Source organism: Mustela lutreola, chromosome 8 (assembly GCF_030435805.1).
Source record: "Mustela lutreola isolate mMusLut2 chromosome 8, mMusLut2.pri, whole genome shotgun sequence".
Classification (NCBI taxonomy): Eukaryota; Metazoa; Chordata; class Mammalia; order Carnivora; family Mustelidae; genus Mustela; species Mustela lutreola.
Window position 1 is genome coordinate 21,976,738 of NC_081297.1, and position 18,937 is coordinate 21,995,674.

Genomic DNA, 18,937 nt, shown 5'->3' on the forward strand with positions numbered 1-18,937 from the left:
ATGTAATCTTAAATAATCATAGAAAAATACTTTCTTATTAAATACAGATCTTGTTCTCAATAGAATTTTCAACTGAGAAAAATCCTTTATTTTTGTCTCAACTCTTTATTACGTACTTTATTATCCACTTTATTATTTTATCTCTACCATCCCGAATTTCTCTAATCTAGCAATATAATTATCTGAAGCAAAGACTGCTGAAAATACCATGGGTTATTTACCAGATTTTACCTTCTACAAAAATATATTTTTTTTCCTCCTCAGTGATCAATGACTCCATAAAGGAGAAAGAATAGACTTTTTCTCTACTTCTTGGTTTTATTTCACAGTAATGATGAGCCTTTTACCTCAACAACTTCTCATTCCAGTCTTTTAAAATCACTTCTGTCAAGTGAACTGTGTTTGTTGACTACAAAACAGTATTTAAATTATAATTTGAGGACAATATGAAGAAGACAATGAAAATCCAGTTTACTAAGAACAGAACAACTAGGAACTCTTTTTCCTACAAGGACTTATTTACTAATAGGTACTTAATAAAAAAAAATGCTCAATAATTAGCAAATTTATTTGGTAGTTAGGCCTATAGAAAAGAGTATAAGCTAGAAAAGAGAAAACAGTAGCTTCATTTCCTGTCTTCTATTAAAAAAAAAAAAAAGCAATTTGTGTTTATACAGAGAGGAGCATTTTAGGAAGACTTTAATTCTACAATTAAGTTTAAATATGTCAAATCTCACCACAAAAATACCTTCTTGAAACATTTTTTTCAGAATACATGCAGAAAAAGTACAGTCCTAAATAGAAGATACACACATATATAATAAATTCATAGCAAAAGACACAAGGCTATAAACAATTCAAGCTTTTAAACAGTGCATATATGGGATGAACGAAATTCCTAAATCTCAATGCAGAATACAACAATTACTATGAGAGGGTAACAAATTGTGAAAATACGAATATGGTTCCTGCTGGAGGTGGCTTCCAAAGCACCAGCACATAAACTCAGTCAGGTTCTATTTGAGATCTCAGCTGCAAAAACACCAGCCCAAATTCCTAAATTTAGTAGATATAGTAGTTTGAAGAAAACATACAACTGGTATTTAAGTTTGAAAATGTAAATCAGAAAAATAATAAATCATTCCATTTTCCTATATTGCTTCACCTGTCTTTGCTTAGACTTTACTGAATTCAAATACTACATACTGACTTATGTGGTTTTTCCTGTGAAGAGATAAAGTAGAAATTGAGAAATAATTTAGATCTTTTTTTTTAAATCCCACAACTCAACAGTTTGCAGGTAGAAATAAATTGCAGTGCTCAAAAAAATTGTTTGAGAATATTATAATATCTTTATCATGTACAGAGTTTATGAAAACTTTGGACTTCCATCTATATTACATAATGTAGACTAGAACAAAAAATTTATGTATGTCCTGTTTATACAACATGGACCTGAGAATATGTACCACTAATGCTTTTTGACACACGAAATCTTCATTTTCTAGTATATAAGTTATTTTTTGGAACTAAACCAAGCTTGGTGTAAAGTAATATTCCTTATGTTAGCCTTTGAGAAAGCTAATATTTGTTCACAAAAATAGAAACTTCTGAAGAGTATCTTCATGACCATGAGAGGAGTAAAAGCAAATTTCAAAAGGCACTTGAAGCACAGAGAAATTAAAACACTTCTACTTTGCTGGTATGACCATTTTTTTTTTAACACAGCGACCCTTAGTGAAAAAAGGAGAGGGGCAGGATGGCAGGAAGACAGTGTTCTCACAAAATACGATTAAAGTAGTTGTAGTTTTGTATTATAAAGAAACATTCCATTAAATAATCTAAGATTCTCAAATAATCTGCAAGTGCTATAATCTCTATTTTTAACATTCCCAATTTTTTAAAAAATATTAACTTTTTTCTTGCCAAAATTGTGTTAAGCCATATATTTCATATTTTTTTCTAAAACGTTTGAAAATATTTTAGAGGCACCGAAAACCTAAATCCATGGTAAGTTTAATAAATCTCTGAGGGTAAGTAACAGTCTCATCTAAAAGAAAAAGAAATCAAATTGTGTTAGAGATGCTTATAAAAAATGACAAAATTAGAATAAATTGCATTAAAAATATTAAATATCTGAAATTCTAGAATACCAATATTCATAAACAGAAATCCTGAGGGTGGTATTGTGTTTTTCTCCTCATAGGAAACGCCTGTTTTGTCAAGCAGTTAAGGTTCTCTGTGGGGAAAATGATATGCTAGTCAGTCCACTGCCAGACTCTCAGCCTAAATTCCACTGGCTTCTCTCCCTTTGCTGCAAAACAGACAAAGACCCTTACTCTTACTCCACTCAACTCTTTAATGTCCTTACCTCATCTCAACTCAATACCAGAATTTTTAATGCACAGGTTCATAAAAATGGGGTAAAGAAAAAGAATTTCTATCAATAAAATAGATTCACAGTATAAAATTAACTCTGCCAAAAAAAAAAAAAAGCAGGCAAAGAAATAAAAATAAAGATTTTAGAAATCTGGAGCTCATTTACTAATTTTTTAATTCAATTCACTATGATGAGGGTCCATTGCCAAATTGTGGTCTCCTAACCTCTTTTCATGTCTATAAAACTATCTTATGAAATATAATATCATTAAACAAATAATTACTAATGGGAAATTATAATCTTTTTATTTAAAAAAAAAAAAAAAAAAAGAACATGAGGAATGACATCACCAAGATGGCAGCATAGCTTATTCCTGACTTCAGTCCCCTCTCAAGAAAAACAAAACGAACAAAAAACATAGCTTATTCCTGACTTCAGTCCCCTCTTCAAGAACAAGACACCACTGAGAGACTCCTAGAACATGGGGGTGAGGCTGAAGTAACCCCTGCACCTCGGAGAAACTACGTAGGAAGAGAAGTGGCTACATACACACTGACCTCACTAATGCCTCCTACCCACCCCAGGCAAGCATAGCACCCACTGAGGTCTCCCGTGAACTTCCATTTCTTCCCCAAGGGAAGAAAAGAGAGTCTAAGGGAAACAACCAGCACCCCCAACTCAGCACTGTGGGTACTTTGTGGGAGCCCCTACTCTGATCTCATACCTGCACAGAGATTGCAGGAAAACTATGAGGTTCAACCACTGGGAATCAAACTGGGACAGAGAAGTGGAGGGAAGCTTGCAACAACCAGCACACAAACTGGCAGACCAAGTTCACACCTACTATGCCCAAGTAATAATATCAACTGGTTGCTTTGCTCATTATCAGAACCAAGATGGGTACAAACTCTGACCAAGGAACTTGGCAGAATACAGATCTTATTTATTCAGATCCTCAAATGAATTCTGTTGACCACAGAGCCAAGTTTGCCTAAGCTCAGGGAGGGAGCTGAATCACAGCCCCTTCTGTGGAGAGTGTCTTCCAGGCCCATCTGACAAAAAGGACTGGAGAAAACTCCTAAAAGCTATGTGACCCAACACAGTCAAGCTGAGAAGTAGGAAGAGCTGAAGTTTGCAAAGACAGTGGCCTTGTTTGGCCAGGGAACTTGAGACTGTGGGTCAGCCTGAGTTCAGACTACAAAGAACTTTACGGGCTTTAGTTGATGCTCCCACTGCACCTAGAGAGGGAATCTAATTCATAGCCCTGCTCACTGTTGAATGCAGCCATCAGCCTATCCAACCGGAGAAGCTGACCAAAGCAAAAAGAAAGCTGTGATGCCCATCCTGTAACCTCTCATAGGCAACCAAGCCAGAAGTCCTATCCAATTGCTCTTGCCACCGGAACACGTCCCATCCCTGACCTTAAAGCTTAAACAGTTGCCTCACCCAAGAGAAGACCACAACAGCTGGTCCCATTTGCCCAGATATTCCCAGCACATGCCCAGAAACTGAAATTGACTGAATGGTGAAGAAATGTCTCTGCCAAACCAAACCTGTAAAGTCTAGAAATGGAGCCCAATTACTTAAATGTACAGGTACCAACATGAGGAATCAAAGATCACAAAAACTAGGTAAATGGGACACAACCAAAGTAGACTAATAAAATTTCCAAAACCTAAACCTTAAGAAATGGAGATCTAGGAACTGTGAGAAAGAATTCAAAATAATCCCCTTAAGAAAGTTAGTGAACTATGAAACACACACACACACACACACAGACACACACACACACAGAAAGCTAAATGAAATTAGGAAAACAGTGCATAATAAAATGAGAACTTTGAAATGGCAACCATTAAAAAAAATCCAAACATAATCCTTAAAGTTAAAAGGTAAAATAACTAAACTGAAGAATTCAACAGAAAATGTCAAAAGTAGACTCAACCATGCAGAAGAGACAATCAGTAATCTGAAAGAGAAGACACTGAAAATTATCAAAAATAGAATACTAATCATCATCATAAAAAGCGTAAATCTCACTGGTAATGGTAAACATAGAGTCACAGATAAGCAATATTTATGCAATATGGTAATAGTGTTGGTGAATTCACTTAAAATTCTACCTTAAGTTTAAAAAATGTGGTGAAAATGACTGTAGCTATTATAATCTGTTATTAATTACACAATGTAAAATACGCACATTGTATCAGCAATAACCAAAAGGGAGGAAAAGAGGTAAAAGTGTAAGGTTTATAAATTTTATTTATAAAATAAAGTTATCAGTTTAAAATGAGGTGTTTTAAGTTGAAGATATATTATGTAAGCCTCATTGTAACTACTAAGAAACTCCTATAGTAATTACATAAAACCTGATAGGAAATCAAAGCACACTGATACCAAAAGACACACACACACACACACAGGACTATTACTCAGCCATAAAAAAAAAATAAGAATGAAATCTTGCCATTTGCAAAAACATGGATGGATCTTAGAGACTATAATGCTAAATTAAGCCAGTCAGTCAGAGAAAGACAAATCCCATATAATTTCACTCATGTAGAATTTAAGAAACGAAACAACAAAAAAAAGAGACAAACCTAAAACAGACTTTTAAATACAGAAAAACTGGTAGTTGCCAGAGAGGAGATGGGTTGTAGGATGGGAAGAAATGGGTGAAGCAGATTAAGAGCACTTTCATCACGATGAGCACTACGCAATGTATAGAATTGTTGAATCACTATATTGTATACCTGAAACTAATATAACACTGTGTGTTAATTACAATGGAATTTTTTTAAATAAATGATTTTTTCAAGTTACAACCTCCCTCCTCACATCATCTCCCCTTTACCATTATGTGATTAATTTTTCTCAATACTGTAAACATTTTACTTATTTCTTTTGTTATTGCCTACATTCCACTACTTAAACGTAAATTCCACTACGGCAAAGAGTTTTTGTCATTTTGTTCAATGTTCATACCTGGCACATAAAAGGTGCTCAATAAATTTGTTGAATTAAAAAAAAAAAAAAGAAAATGCCCTAAAGAAGAAAAGTCCCGGACCAGATAGCTTCACTAGTGAATTTTACCAAACATTTAAAAAAGAATTAACAACAATACTTCTCAAACTCTCCCATAAAATCAATGAGGAGGAAACACTCCCAAATTCATTTTAAGAGGCCAGCATTATCTTGATAACAAAATCAGAAAAAAATACTATAAGAAAAGAAAACTACAGGCTAGTATCCTGATAAATACAGAGGCAAAAATTCTCAACAAAATTTTAGCAAAAAATTCAGCAGCCATTGAAAGGATCATTCACCATAATCAACTGGAAATTATCCTGGGACAAAAGGATGGGTCAGAATACGGAAATGGATCAATGCAATACCTCACATTAATAGAATGAAAAATCCTATGATCATCTCAAGAGAAAAAAAGCATTTGACAAAATCCAACTGTCATTCACGAATAAAACAATTAACAAATAAGGTATGGAAGTAACATGTCTCAATATAATAGAGACCATTTATGACAAGTCCACAGCTAACATCACACATCACACTCAATAGTCAAAGGCTTGAAAGCTTTTCCTCCAAGATCAGAAACAAGATAAGGTGTCCATTCTCACCACTCCTATTCAATATAGTACTGAAAGCCCTAGCTAGAGCAATCAGTAAAGAAAAAGAATCAAAAGCCATCAGAATTCAAAAAGAAGATGCATGGTCTCTATTTGCAGATAACATGTCCTTAAATAGAGAAAAATCCTAAAAACTCAACCAAAAGCCTGCTGGGCTAACCAACAAATTCAGTAAAGTTGCAGGATACGAAATCAACATACGAAAGTCAATAGGGTTTCTACACACTAACAACAAATTTTCTGAAAAATAAAGAAACTTATCCCACTTTACAATTACATCAAAACAATAAAATACTTAGGAATAAATTTAACTGATAAGGTGAAAGATCTCTATCCCGAAATCTATAAGGCATTGTTGAAAGCCATCCAGGAAGCTGCAAATAAATGAAGCTGTGCATTGAAAACATTGATACTCTTAAAATGTCAATACTACCCAAAGCCATCTATAGAGTCAAAATTCCATAGGTTTTGTTTGTTGGTTTGGTTTGGGGTTTTTTGCTGTTTTGTTTTTTTATCAGAAGTAGGAAAAACACTCCAAAACTTTATGTGGAATAAAAGAAACAAACAAACAAACAACAAAAAACCCAAATAGGCAAAGAAATCCTGAGAAAAAAGAACAAAGCAAGAAGCATCACACTTCCCGGTTTCAAGCCAAACTATAAAGCTCCAGTCACCAAAATAGTATGGTACTGGCACAAAAACAAAGAGACCCATGCAAAGAACAGAAAACCCAGAAATAGACCCAAACATATACAATCAACTAATATTTGAGAGGGAAGACAAGAATACTCTAAAGAAAACACAATCTCTTCAATAAATGATTCTGGGATTATTGGATATTCACATGTGAAAGAATGAAAGTGGACCCATATTTTACATCACTCACAAAAATTAATCAAAAATGGATGAATACATAATTCTGAAACACGAAACTCCAAAAATAAAACACAAGACTAAATTTCCCTAACATGGGTCTTGGGGATCATTTTTTAAATATTAACACCTAACACAAAAGCAACTAAAGCAAAAATAAGTAATAAATAATGCCATAGGACTACAGTAAACTAAAAACTTTCTGCACTCTAAAGAAATCATCCATAAGGTTAAAAGACTACCTGCAAAAAAATATTCATAAGGAGATAAGTTTATCTCCTGCAAATTACAAGGAACCCATAAAGCTCAAGAGCAAAAAACAAATAACCCTATTAAAAAATGGGCAAAGTACATGAATAGACATTTCTCCAAAGAAGGTATATAAAAGGCCAACAAATACATGAAAAGACATTCAACATTATTGGTCATTAGGGAAACACAAATTAAAGGCACAATATCACTTCACAACTGTTGGAATGGCTACTACCAAAAAATGAAAACAAATATTGGCAAGGATGTGGAGAAAAGGGAATCCCTGTACACTGTGGTAGGAACAAAAATTGGTGCAACCAATATGGAAAACAGTATGGAGGATCCTCAAAAAACTAAAACTAAGACTACCACATGATCCAACAATTCCACCTCCGGGAATACACTTGAAGGAAACAAAAACGTTAACTCAAAAAGGTATCTGTACCCCTATGTTCATCTCAGCATTATTTACAATAACCAAGACCCAGAAACAACCTACGTGTCTATCAGTGAGTTAATGGATAAAAAAGTAATGGTATCCATACACATACACACACATGTATATAAGTATAAACAATGGAATATTATTCTTTCATAACAAAAAAGAAAACCTACCATTTGCAACACCATGGATGGATCTTGAAGACATGATGCTAAGTGAAATAAGTCAGAGAGAGATCAATACTAAATGATCTCACTTATACGTAGACTCTAATACAAACAAACTCACAGAAAAAGACATTAGACTTGTGGTTACCAGAGGTGGAGGCTAAAGGGGGACAGGAGAAGAACTGGAAGAAGGTGATCAAAATATACAAACTTTCCAATTATAAGATAAGTAAGTACTAGGGATGTAAGCACAATGGGAGGACCACAGCTAACCCTGCTGTATGATATATACAGAAGTTCTTATGAAAGTAAATCCTCAGCTTTCTTATCACAAAGAGAATATTGTTTTCCTTTTTTTTTTTTTTTCCTTTCTTTTCAGTGCATCTGTACGAGAAGATGGATGTTAGCTGAGCCCACAGTGGTATTCATTTCACGATATATGAAAATCAAACCCTCAAGTGTTATGCCCTAAAATTCTACCATGATGCATGTCAATTATTTCTCAATACAACAGAAGGGGGAAAAAAGAACATCAGACCTGTAGATAGCATTTACCATTCCAATGATAAATGACCCTTGGAAAATGACCATTTGACATCCTAGGGGCCTAAGGGCATGATATCTCCTCCAAAAGTGAAGTCTTTATCTCTGGCTTGTCTCAATTTAATCATGACTCTGAGAGGATGAAAGGGCTGTGTGATGTGTGCTAAGAATGTGGAGTAGGGAGGCTGATAGCCTAGATTCAATATGGGGTTCCGTCATTTATGGACCTGACATTAGGCAAAGATGCGCTTTATAAAATTTATTAGTCTCGGGGCACCTGAGTGGCTCAGTGGGTTAAAGCCTCTGCCTTTGGATCAGGTCATGATCTCAGGGTCCTGGGATAGAGCCCAGCATCGGCCCTCTGCTCGGCAGGGAGCCTGCTTCCCCCTCCTACTCTGCCTGCCTCTCTGCCTACTTGTGATCTCCGTCTGTGAAATAAATAAAGTCTTTACAAAAAAAAAGTACATTAAAAATGAATAAAGTCTTTAAAATAAATACATAAATACATAAATAAATTTATTAGTCTCAAATCCAAGTCCACACTTCCCTCCCATGCTGGACTCTGTAAACATTTCTGAGTAGCTCATACAATGTTTGGCTTTGTTAGTAGACAGCATAGGATGGATACCACAAAACACAGTAGAATAGGAAGCTTCTGGAAGCTTCTCTTTGTGGTTCCAAAATACTTAGGTTGGTTTGTTTGCTTGTTTGTTTTTGCTTTTGCCCTGTGACTGCCAACAATTTAAAACAACCCAGTTACAGTGCCCCTTCAGTGAGTTTTGCAGATATCCTGGTGGATAATTTCTCCCTTGGCCCATGAGCTATTAACCAAATCTAGCTCACCCCAGCAAATTTTTCTACCTTCCAGTGGGTCCCAGTAACACCCTCTCCAATAAAGTTTTTTTTTTTAAATTTTTTTCCACTAAAGTTTAAATCTCACTGTTGGATATGGGGAGTGGGGTGCACTCATTCAAACCAATTCCTTCCTTGGATTGTCTGTCTCAGCACTAGAAGTAGTAGTTGGTCCCCGCATTTGCCATTCCTTTCTTTACTGTTCTTTTATTTCTTTTGTAGGTAACCACTTTTTCAAATTACGTAATTCTTTTTATTACATTTTTCTTGTTCAAATTACTAGTGTGGTCTAGTAATTTGAAACCACTAGTGTGGTTTCCATCGCCTGAATGGACACTAACTGTTAAGAAAGTCCGCAAGCTAACAATACTGACCTCTTAGACTGGTTTTGATTTTTACAGAGTTCATATAAAGTTCTTAAAACCATGTACAGTCTTAATGGTAACAGTCTTAATGTATGAAGAGACAGGCTTACAACTGTTAATCCCTGGCAGAACTTTCAGTAGATCATTCTTCTAACAAGAAAAAAACAGAACATTTTTAAAGAAATTCCTGCTGAGAAATTATCTACCTTCTAAAGAACACATTCTTCAATCCTTGTAACAACTCTTTGTTTATACCTCTATTCACATTATAATTACAGTGCAACAGTATTATACATAAAGAAATACATAATTATATTATGTATTTATGTATGTATGTATGTATATTATACATAAAGAAATACATAGTATTTCTTACCCAAAGCACTAAGCTTCTTGAGGGAAATCATCACATTTTATTCTTCACTGAATCTCTTGGTATAGGATAGAAGCTCAATATAGGTTTGCAAGGACCCAGAGCATGTCTATCACAACCCAACAATGCCCCTGATGTCCTCCCCATCCTGACCTACGTTTTGCATGGATTGCTGAGTCTTTCCAACACTATGCTCCACCAATCTTCATAAAAATGTCCATGCCCCTATACGGTCTTGAGTAAAAATACTTGAGTTTCATTTCAGGTATGGGTGATAAGTAAAATGTGCGATTCTTATAAGCTTCCCTCTTGCCTGACTTCAGTGTCTTCTACAAGTGTTATCTAAATAATTTTGCAAAAGATTGTTCACCAACACCATCGCCTTCTTTTCCTTCTTTAATATTTTCCCAGGTATGGTAGGATAACTTTACAGCCATGTAAGGGTATTGCAGAATGGATGGATACACTGCCTTCAGAAAGGAAAAACTTAAAGGAAACCTTTAAAAATTCAAAAACATATCGAACTAGCCAAGATCTATAGTTTTATGACCAACTGATTTATGGGTACACTGTAGTTTGAAGGAGCATTCTTAAGTATTCTATAGTCTTCTGCCATTAGTTGTACTTGAATGACAATTGTTTAGAGTAAGAGTAAGCATTCTTATATATCCACAAAAAATAAAGGAATACTTATAATATAATCTTGTTGTCTTTTGAGTTCTATATTGCATTTATTTTAAACTCTATACACCAACAAAGCAAAACTGAAGGAAAGAGGTATCTTCATTTTTCCGCTACTGTTTTAAAGCTAATCTGGTTTGCTTTCAACTGCAAGTCATTTTAGTTTTTGTTTTTTTTTTTTAAAGATTTTATTTATTTATTTGACAGACAGAGATCACAAGTAGGCAGAGAGGCAGGCAGAGAGAGAGAGGAGGAAGCAGGCTCCCTGCTGAGTAGAGAGCCCAATGCGGGACTCGATCCCAGGACCCTGAGATCATGACCTGAGCCGAAGGCAGTGGCTTAACCCACTGAGCCACCCAGGTGCCCGCAAGTCATTTTAGTTTTATGGCAGTCTCCATTCTGCAGATGTTCATTAAATATTCACTTGAGTAGTGTGTACTCTACATTCAGAGTAGATATGTACAGTAGCCCCCCCCTTTGTCTGCGGTTTTGCTCTCCCTGGTTTCAGGTAACCAAGGTCAACTGTCTGAGGGAGCAGATGATCCTTACTCTGAAGAATGGTCAAAAAGGTCAATACTAGTCTACTTTTTAGTTTTCTGATTGTTTCCTTCGCTGTACAGAAGTTTTTATTTTCATGTAGTCCCAATACTTTATTTTTGTTTTTATTTCCCTTGCTTCAGAAGACCTATCTAGAAAAATGTTGTTTTGGCTAATGCCAGAGACATCAGAGAACCTGTGCTCTCTTCTAGAACTTTTGTGGTTTCAGGTCCCACATTTATGTCTTTAATCCATTTTGAGTTTATTTTTGTGTGTGGTATCAGAAAGTGGTTCAGTTTTCCAGTTTCACTCATTTGCATGTAGCTGACCAGTTTTTCCAATTCCCTTTGTTGAAGAGACTATCTTTTTCCCATTGGATATTCTTGCATCTTTTATTGAAGATTAATTGACAATATAATCATTGGTTTATTTCTGGGTTTTCGATTCTGTTCTATTGATCTATGTGTTTATTTTTGTGTCTGTAGCATTCTGTTTTGATTACTATAGCTTTGTAATATAACTTGAAGTCTGGAACTATACTTTCGGGTTTCTTTTTAAAAACTTCTTTGACTATTTGGGGTCTTTAGTGGTTCCATGTAAATTTTAGAATTTTTTATTCTAGTTCTGTGAAAAATGTTGTTGGTATTTCATAGGGATTATATTAAATCTACAGATTGCTTTGGATACTACAGACATTTCAACAATATTTGTTCTCCCAACCATGAGCATAGGCTGTCCTTCCATTTTTTGTGTTGTCTTTAACTTCTTTCATCAGTGTTTTAGAGTTTTTAGAGTACAGGTCTTTTACCTCTTTGCTTACGTTTATTCCCTGAGTCTTATTATTTTTCATGTAACCTACTGAATGGAGAAAATATTTGCACATGACATATCTTATAAAGCGTCAGTATCCCAAATACATAAAGAACTTACACTCAACACCAAAAAAAAAAAAAAAAAAAAAAAAAAAAAAAAAAAAGCTAATCCAATTAAAACATGGGTAGAAGCATGAAAAGACATTTCTCCAAAGACAACATCCAGCTGGCAAAAAGGTACATGAAAAATGCTCAATATCACTCTCATCATCAAGGAAGGACAAACCAAAACTACAAGGTATCACCTCACATCTGTCAGAATAGCTAAACTCAAAAGCACAGGAAACAAATGTTGAGGAGGACGTAGAGAAAAAGGAACCCTTGGGCACTGTTGGTAGGAATGCAAACTCCTGCAGCAACTGTGGAAAACAATATGGAGGTTCTTCAAAAAGCTAAAAATAGAACTACCCTATGATCCAGTAATCCCAGTACTGGGTATTTACCCAAAGAACACAAAAACAGTAATATAAAGGGATATATGCACCCATATGTTTATAGCAGCATTATTTACAATAGCCATGTTATGAAGCAGCCCAAGTATTCATCGATTGATGAGTAGATAAAGAAGATGTGGTTTAGCGATACTAACACAATATTATTCAGCCATAAAAAAGAATGAAATCTTGCATTTGCAATAATATGGATGAAGCTACAGAGTATAATGTTATGCAAAACAATTCAATCAGAGAAAGTCAAATAACATGATTTCACTTATATTTGGAATTTAAGAAACAAAACAAATGAACAAAGGGAAAAATACAAAGAGATAAAACAAGAAACACACTCAACTACAGAGAACAGACTGATGGTTATGGGGGGTGTGAAATAGTGATAGTGAAATAGGTGATGGGAATTAAGGAGTGCACGTGTCCTAATGAGCACCAAGTGTTGTAAGTAAGTGTTAAATTGCTGTATTGTACACCTGAAACTAGTATAACACTGTACATTAACATACTGGAGTTCATTTTTTTTTTTAAGTCAACAGTAGCCACCACTGTGTCACAATAACTACTTGCTTATCTCACTTCATCTAATCAAGCAGGCATTTTATCAACTCACATCATCACAAGAAGAGTAAGTACAATGAGATATTCTGAGAAACAGACTACATTCACATAACTTTTATTACAGTACACTGTTATAATTGTTCTATTATTGTTGTTAATTTCTTACCATTCCTAACTTATAAATCAAGTGTTATCACAGATATGTATATATAGGAATAAACATAAAGTACATTGGATTTGGTACTACCTGTGGTTTTGGGCATCCACTGGGGGTCTTGGAATGTATCCCCTGTGGATAAGGTGGGGGGGGACCACTGTGCACATAAATTTTAGCCAATGACTAAGTACTAAAGGGACTAAGTAATTAAAGTACTGGCTCACCAAAACTGGCTTCAGCTGTTCCATTTGAGCAGTCAGATGGAAAATCACAGGATCTGCTGGATGAAATAGAGCCTGCATCTTCACGTGACAGAAATCCACCTTCAAAATTAAGAGACGGAGAGGATAAAACATACTCTTCCCCTTCAATACATGGAATGCATAATTATTTTATGAACACTAGTTTTTAAATACGCTAGAGACACAGAAGCTAGATCAAAAAGCCAAATCAGAGTATAGCTTTCTCTTTTCATCCTGTGTATGGTGCTTCAAATGTATATGGAAGGCACTAGGAATGCACTGTGAAGATCTTACAGCCATTTGCATACTGATTAAAGCCTTCAATAGCCTTAATTCAAACACAGGGTCTAGGTGAATCTCTGGGCATTCTGCCCCACAAGTATAACATAATTCATTACCAGTGGGATTTGGCTTACTTTTTAAAAGCCTATTACAGTCCCATTCTAAACTTCTGCTGGGTGATAATACTAAATTCTACAAAGATCTTATAATGACCTACTGGCCAAATTTGCAAAAACAGTAAGAAAGCTTTTTTTTTTCCCTCTCTCTTTGTGTACAATAATTGACCTTTCAGGAAAACTTCATATAATTTTGGTCGGATTAGAATTATGCTCTACCCAACAATGATGGAGTTCAGATTAAAGCACACATAGATTGAGTTTTGATTTAATTTCTGAAGAGAATTCTCTGTAAATGAGATCAAGCTCTCTCAGAGACTTCTGCTAAGATTGATTCTAGTGATAATTTAAAACTTTTAACCACAGTCTTGCCTCCAGTTACATTCTCTTCAATGTCAACTTTCTGCTATTCCAATTCTGGTGATGCAGTATTTGATTAGGAGAAGAAAAATGTTTAATTAAATACCAGAAATAAGGTAACACTGGTTAACCCTCAAAAACTCAATCATTTAAATTACAAAAAAAAAAAAAAACTCAATCATTAAATCTGCTGCTTTGCATTCCCCACTGTCTATCAGAACCACACACATACACAGAACTTAGAATGGTTTATTATTCAGAACACATATTCTGACTAAAGTAAATACATAGGACAATATAAAGTTAGTATAGAGAATTATATAATCTCACCAATGAAAGAGGTCTTTACTAAAAGACTACTAATTAGAAGTTCTTCAATGTAGTTCTCAGTCCAGAATTGTTTCTGCTATAGTACCCTCAATTACTGCATTTATCTTATGTAAGAATTCAACTTTTCCAGTTACTGTTCTTTAATAAAACATAACTTCAGATTATAAAACGTGCCTGATTTCTAAATGCAAGTAACATTCATGTATATAAAGAAAAATAAAATGTGATCATTTTCAGGCAAAATCTTTAACATTGTCTATTTACTAACAGACTCCAGGGTAGGAGTGGTCAAAGGGAAAGATCAATCAATGTTAAAATAACAGGTAACTGCAGACACAGTGCACGCTGTTGCAATCCATTCTCAGAACCTAAACAATGGTTCGATTTTCCAAAAATGCCTATTTGACTATCGGGGATTCATTTTTATGACAATCTTTTGGCCTCTTAATTGAAATGCTCTACAAAATATTTAGTCAAAGAACTGGCCAAACTCCATCTGTTACTTGAAAATATATGTTCTAAATTTAAAGAGAATTTTAGGATCAAGATTTAAATGTTTGGCCGGCCTTAAGTCACTTTTCCAAACACAGTAAGTTTTTTGAACTCCTAGGTGATTCTGAAGATGAATTTCATTATATATTCATTAGAAGTGCCAAATAAAATTAAAATAGAATTACATTTTTATAGAAGTGTTTTTAAAACATGCAAAATAATGAGAATTCTTTCATATTTCCTATAACTAAAAAACTGTGACAATTTTAGCCACAGGCATTGAATATTATTGGAAAAGTCTATAAGGCCTAAGCTGTGATATAGCTTATATATATATACACACACACACATATACATATACATTTTTTAAAGTATGTTTTAGTTTTCAAGGATATGTGATAGAATCCACATCCTGGTATTAGTTATTCATGGACTATATTACTGAAAACTCTAATATATTTTAAATTTTGGTATCAGGAGGAACTCATTATTTCAATGTTTAAAACTTCAGTGGCCACAAGAAAAAACTTACCTTTCTTTAGTATGCCGGTACCTGGAAGTGACTTATTGGAAATTTCACATTCTTGGGATATACTGATGTCATCTAGAGCAACAGTATCATTTGATGATAAAACAGTAGCTTCCAAAATCAACTATAATTACAAAAAAAATTATTAAAAATACACCATAGATGTCTTACAATCCTATACTTTGTGGAGAAGCTCATTTGCATCTGTCCCACCTTGCAGTCTAATTTTAGAACACTGTTTTGACCAGAATGTTCAAATTATAAATTTATAAAGTCACAGCAGCTTTGACAGCATCTTTTGTAACCTTAATGTCTTAGGTAACCTGGTTTCAAATAAAAGTTGAAACATTCATCACTCCTGAAGAGTTGCCTTCCCATTGGAGCCATTAAGAGTCACATGCATTTAAAATTAGCTCTTTGGGGTAATCAACTGTGTGGTTTACAACTCAATTTAGTTGAGATATGAATTCATTCATAATGGGTCTGCTTGAGGCAATGATTCATTTTCATATCAGAATATTTAAATACTAATATATATTATGTATATATACAGAAACCTACTTGGTAAAGGAAAGCACAGAATCAGTATTCACATACAGTGGTTAATAATATTCATAAGTTAAAGCACTCAGAGGCATCTACTTCTGTGTAATTTATTCTAATACTCTGAATAATGACTGATATAATTTGCTTTCTTTCTTGTTAATCACATTATTACATTGTTAATATACCATCTTAAAAAAGAGAGAGAGAGAGAAATTTTGTCTGAAGTCAAAGACATGTAGCAGGACCACCTGTCCAGGACACTGTAGGCTGTGCATCTCGGTCTTAAAAGAGAGGACCTCAGATCCCAAAGACCTTTTGATTTACTTGGTATGACACATTAACAGCTAAACTACATCACAAGTGCTATACAAAGAGATATGTTTAAGATACTATGAGAATCAAAGAAAAACACTTCCTTATTTCTGCTAAGAATTTGAGACAAAAGTTGAAAAAAAAAAGTTGGTAAAAATATGAATTACCTAACAACCAATAACTAATTACCTAATAATAACTCCTCAGCTGTAACTGCCACTTCAGACTTTGTTAGAGAAGCTGGGAACATTACAAGCAAAAAGCAAGGAGATGTGGACGTGCATGGTATTTTTAGAACACTGGGTGCAATGCTTGCTTTAGCAGCACATGGACGAGAAACTAGCGGTGCTATAGGATGATGGGTTTTGAGACATGCTATCCCCAAAATATGGTGCACCTTGGCATAATCAGTATTTCAAGCTGGAGGAATTTAGGAAAGTTTCTCCCAGTTGATCACACTTCGCTCATACTCTTTACCCCATCATATCTTCCCATGACTGTCTGTTCTTCATTGAACATTGCATGAAAAAGCTTAGGATTAACTGTTTCTTTATTAACTGGTCTTTATGTCCTTGTTAAGGCTCCACTGTCATGTAAGCCTTGTATTAAATAATTTTATACACTTTCTCCTTCAATCTGCTTTACTAGTTTAATTTTCAGACCCAGCCAGAAACCATAAGAGAATATATTTTCCTCCCATGCATAGGAGTATAGGATTTTAAGAGAATGGTAAATGAAGTAATAGTAATAGATACAACAACCTAAAAGCAAGAACTGGTGCAGCCCGGTTGGAGGGCAATTCGATGTTATCTATTAAAGAGAAAAATAGCATGGAGGACATTAGGAGAAGGAAGGGGAAAATGAAGGAGGGGAAATCAGAAGGGAGATAAACCAAGAGAGACTATGGACTACGGAAAACAAACTGAGGAGTGAGGGGTGGGCAGTTGGGTGAGCCTGGTGATGGGTAGTAAGGAGGACACGTACTGCATGGAGCACTGGGTGTTACACGCAAACGATGAATCATGGAGCACTACATCAAAAACTAATGATGTACTGCATGGTGACTAACAGTAAAATTAAACCCACTTCTCAGCATTTATGCTAGAGACACATTCATCAGCATATATGGGAAAACCTGTCCAGAATGTTTACTTCAATGTTGGTTTTAATAGCAAATAAATGGAAACAATTTAAACATCAATCAAAAAAAATAGTTACACAGACGATGGGTAACCAATCCAGTTAAAAATAATACCTCTATTTGCTAATATGGACAGAATCTCAATATGTGTTTCTGAGTGAAAAATTACAGAAAAAAGTTTACGATCAGATACTACTTGGGCTAAAAACACAATGGTTTCAATTTCTAGATATAGTGGTACATACATACACATTACATAAATAGAATAGGATTCAGAAGTAAAAATGAACCAATGTCTATACTAACCTCAAGATAAAGACTATAATAAGAGGTGAAAGAGGTCAGGAGAGACTGTTACCTTATCTGCAATTTTTGATGAGATATATGTATAATTTTAATGATTTTTAAATTTATTAGAACTTTTTTTTTGTAGAGTCTTAACCAATTAAGGCACTTGGTCTTCAAACATAAGGCAGAAATAACAATAGCTTTTAAGGAAGGATTTTGACAAAGCATCTACAGACACTGTAATTGAAAAACAATATTATGTTTATTAGCACCATTAAGTTATAGTAATCTATTCTGGACAGCTTTAATTTTAAAAGATTTTTCCTTTCATCCATTACTAGAAATCATCCTCGACTGAAGTCAATTAAAATACAAATGCTTTTTTCTTCAGACTCATTAGACAAGCCTTTATTAACCACCATACTGGAAACCCTAAACAACTTCTAAAAAGAGTGGGGGGGAAAGAATGCTTGGACACTTTTCTGTGCATCTAGAGAGGTAGGTACATGGGGCACCTGGGTGGCTCAGTGGGTTAAGCCTCTGCCTTCAGCTCAGGTCATGATCTCAGGGTCCTAGAATCAAGCCCCACATCAGGCTCTCTGCTGCACGGGGATCCTGCTTCTCCCTCTCTTTCTGTCTGCCTCTCTGCCTACTTGCGATCTTTCTCTCTGTCAAATAAATAAATAAAATCTTAAAAAAAAAAATAAAGAAGTACATGAAGTGGTTGGGACCCTGGCAGAAGTTGAAATAGAATTGTGGAACAGGTCTGTAAAATATGGTTATATCATTTTGTCTGAAGGGAACCACTAGACTTTCAAATATTCATATTAAAATGTTAATATAAAACTACATCCAAAGCCAAATAAAAATCACATTGGGTCATGTACACCTTGTTTACTTCCATATTATTAAATTCAGAATTCTAAAATGAAAAATTATAACTCTACCATGAATTAAAGTCTTCCAAATTTAAAAAGAAAAATGGTCACTTCCTTTAAAAATGTATCTTATATCTGTAAATACTACTATCAAATGATTCCAGAATCATCTTGGCTATTTCTGTTTTTTATTGCTTGTTTCAACTAAGTCGATCCTTTGATCTGTGACCAAAGGCAGTTTTCCTTCGGGAAATACAGGACCAATTAATAATCAGT

The 18,937-nt window shown here is 34.6% G+C and overlaps 1 protein-coding gene across 3 annotated transcripts in view; it reads right to left on the reverse strand.

Moving 5' to 3' along the window:
* The window catches only part of MALRD1 (MAM and LDL receptor class A domain containing 1), an 808,982-nt gene that overhangs the window by 671,228 nt on the left and 118,817 nt on the right, over positions 1-18,937 (reverse strand). For all 3 annotated transcript variants that reach the window (XM_059183995.1, XM_059183996.1, XM_059183994.1), the window contains exons 14-15: positions 15,500-15,620; positions 13,370-13,468 (exon numbers count right to left, since the gene is read on the reverse strand). In XM_059183995.1, the coding sequence (XP_059039978.1) occupies positions 13,370-13,468; positions 15,500-15,620 (220 nt within the window). The remainder of the gene's footprint in view (positions 1-13,369; positions 13,469-15,499; positions 15,621-18,937) is intronic.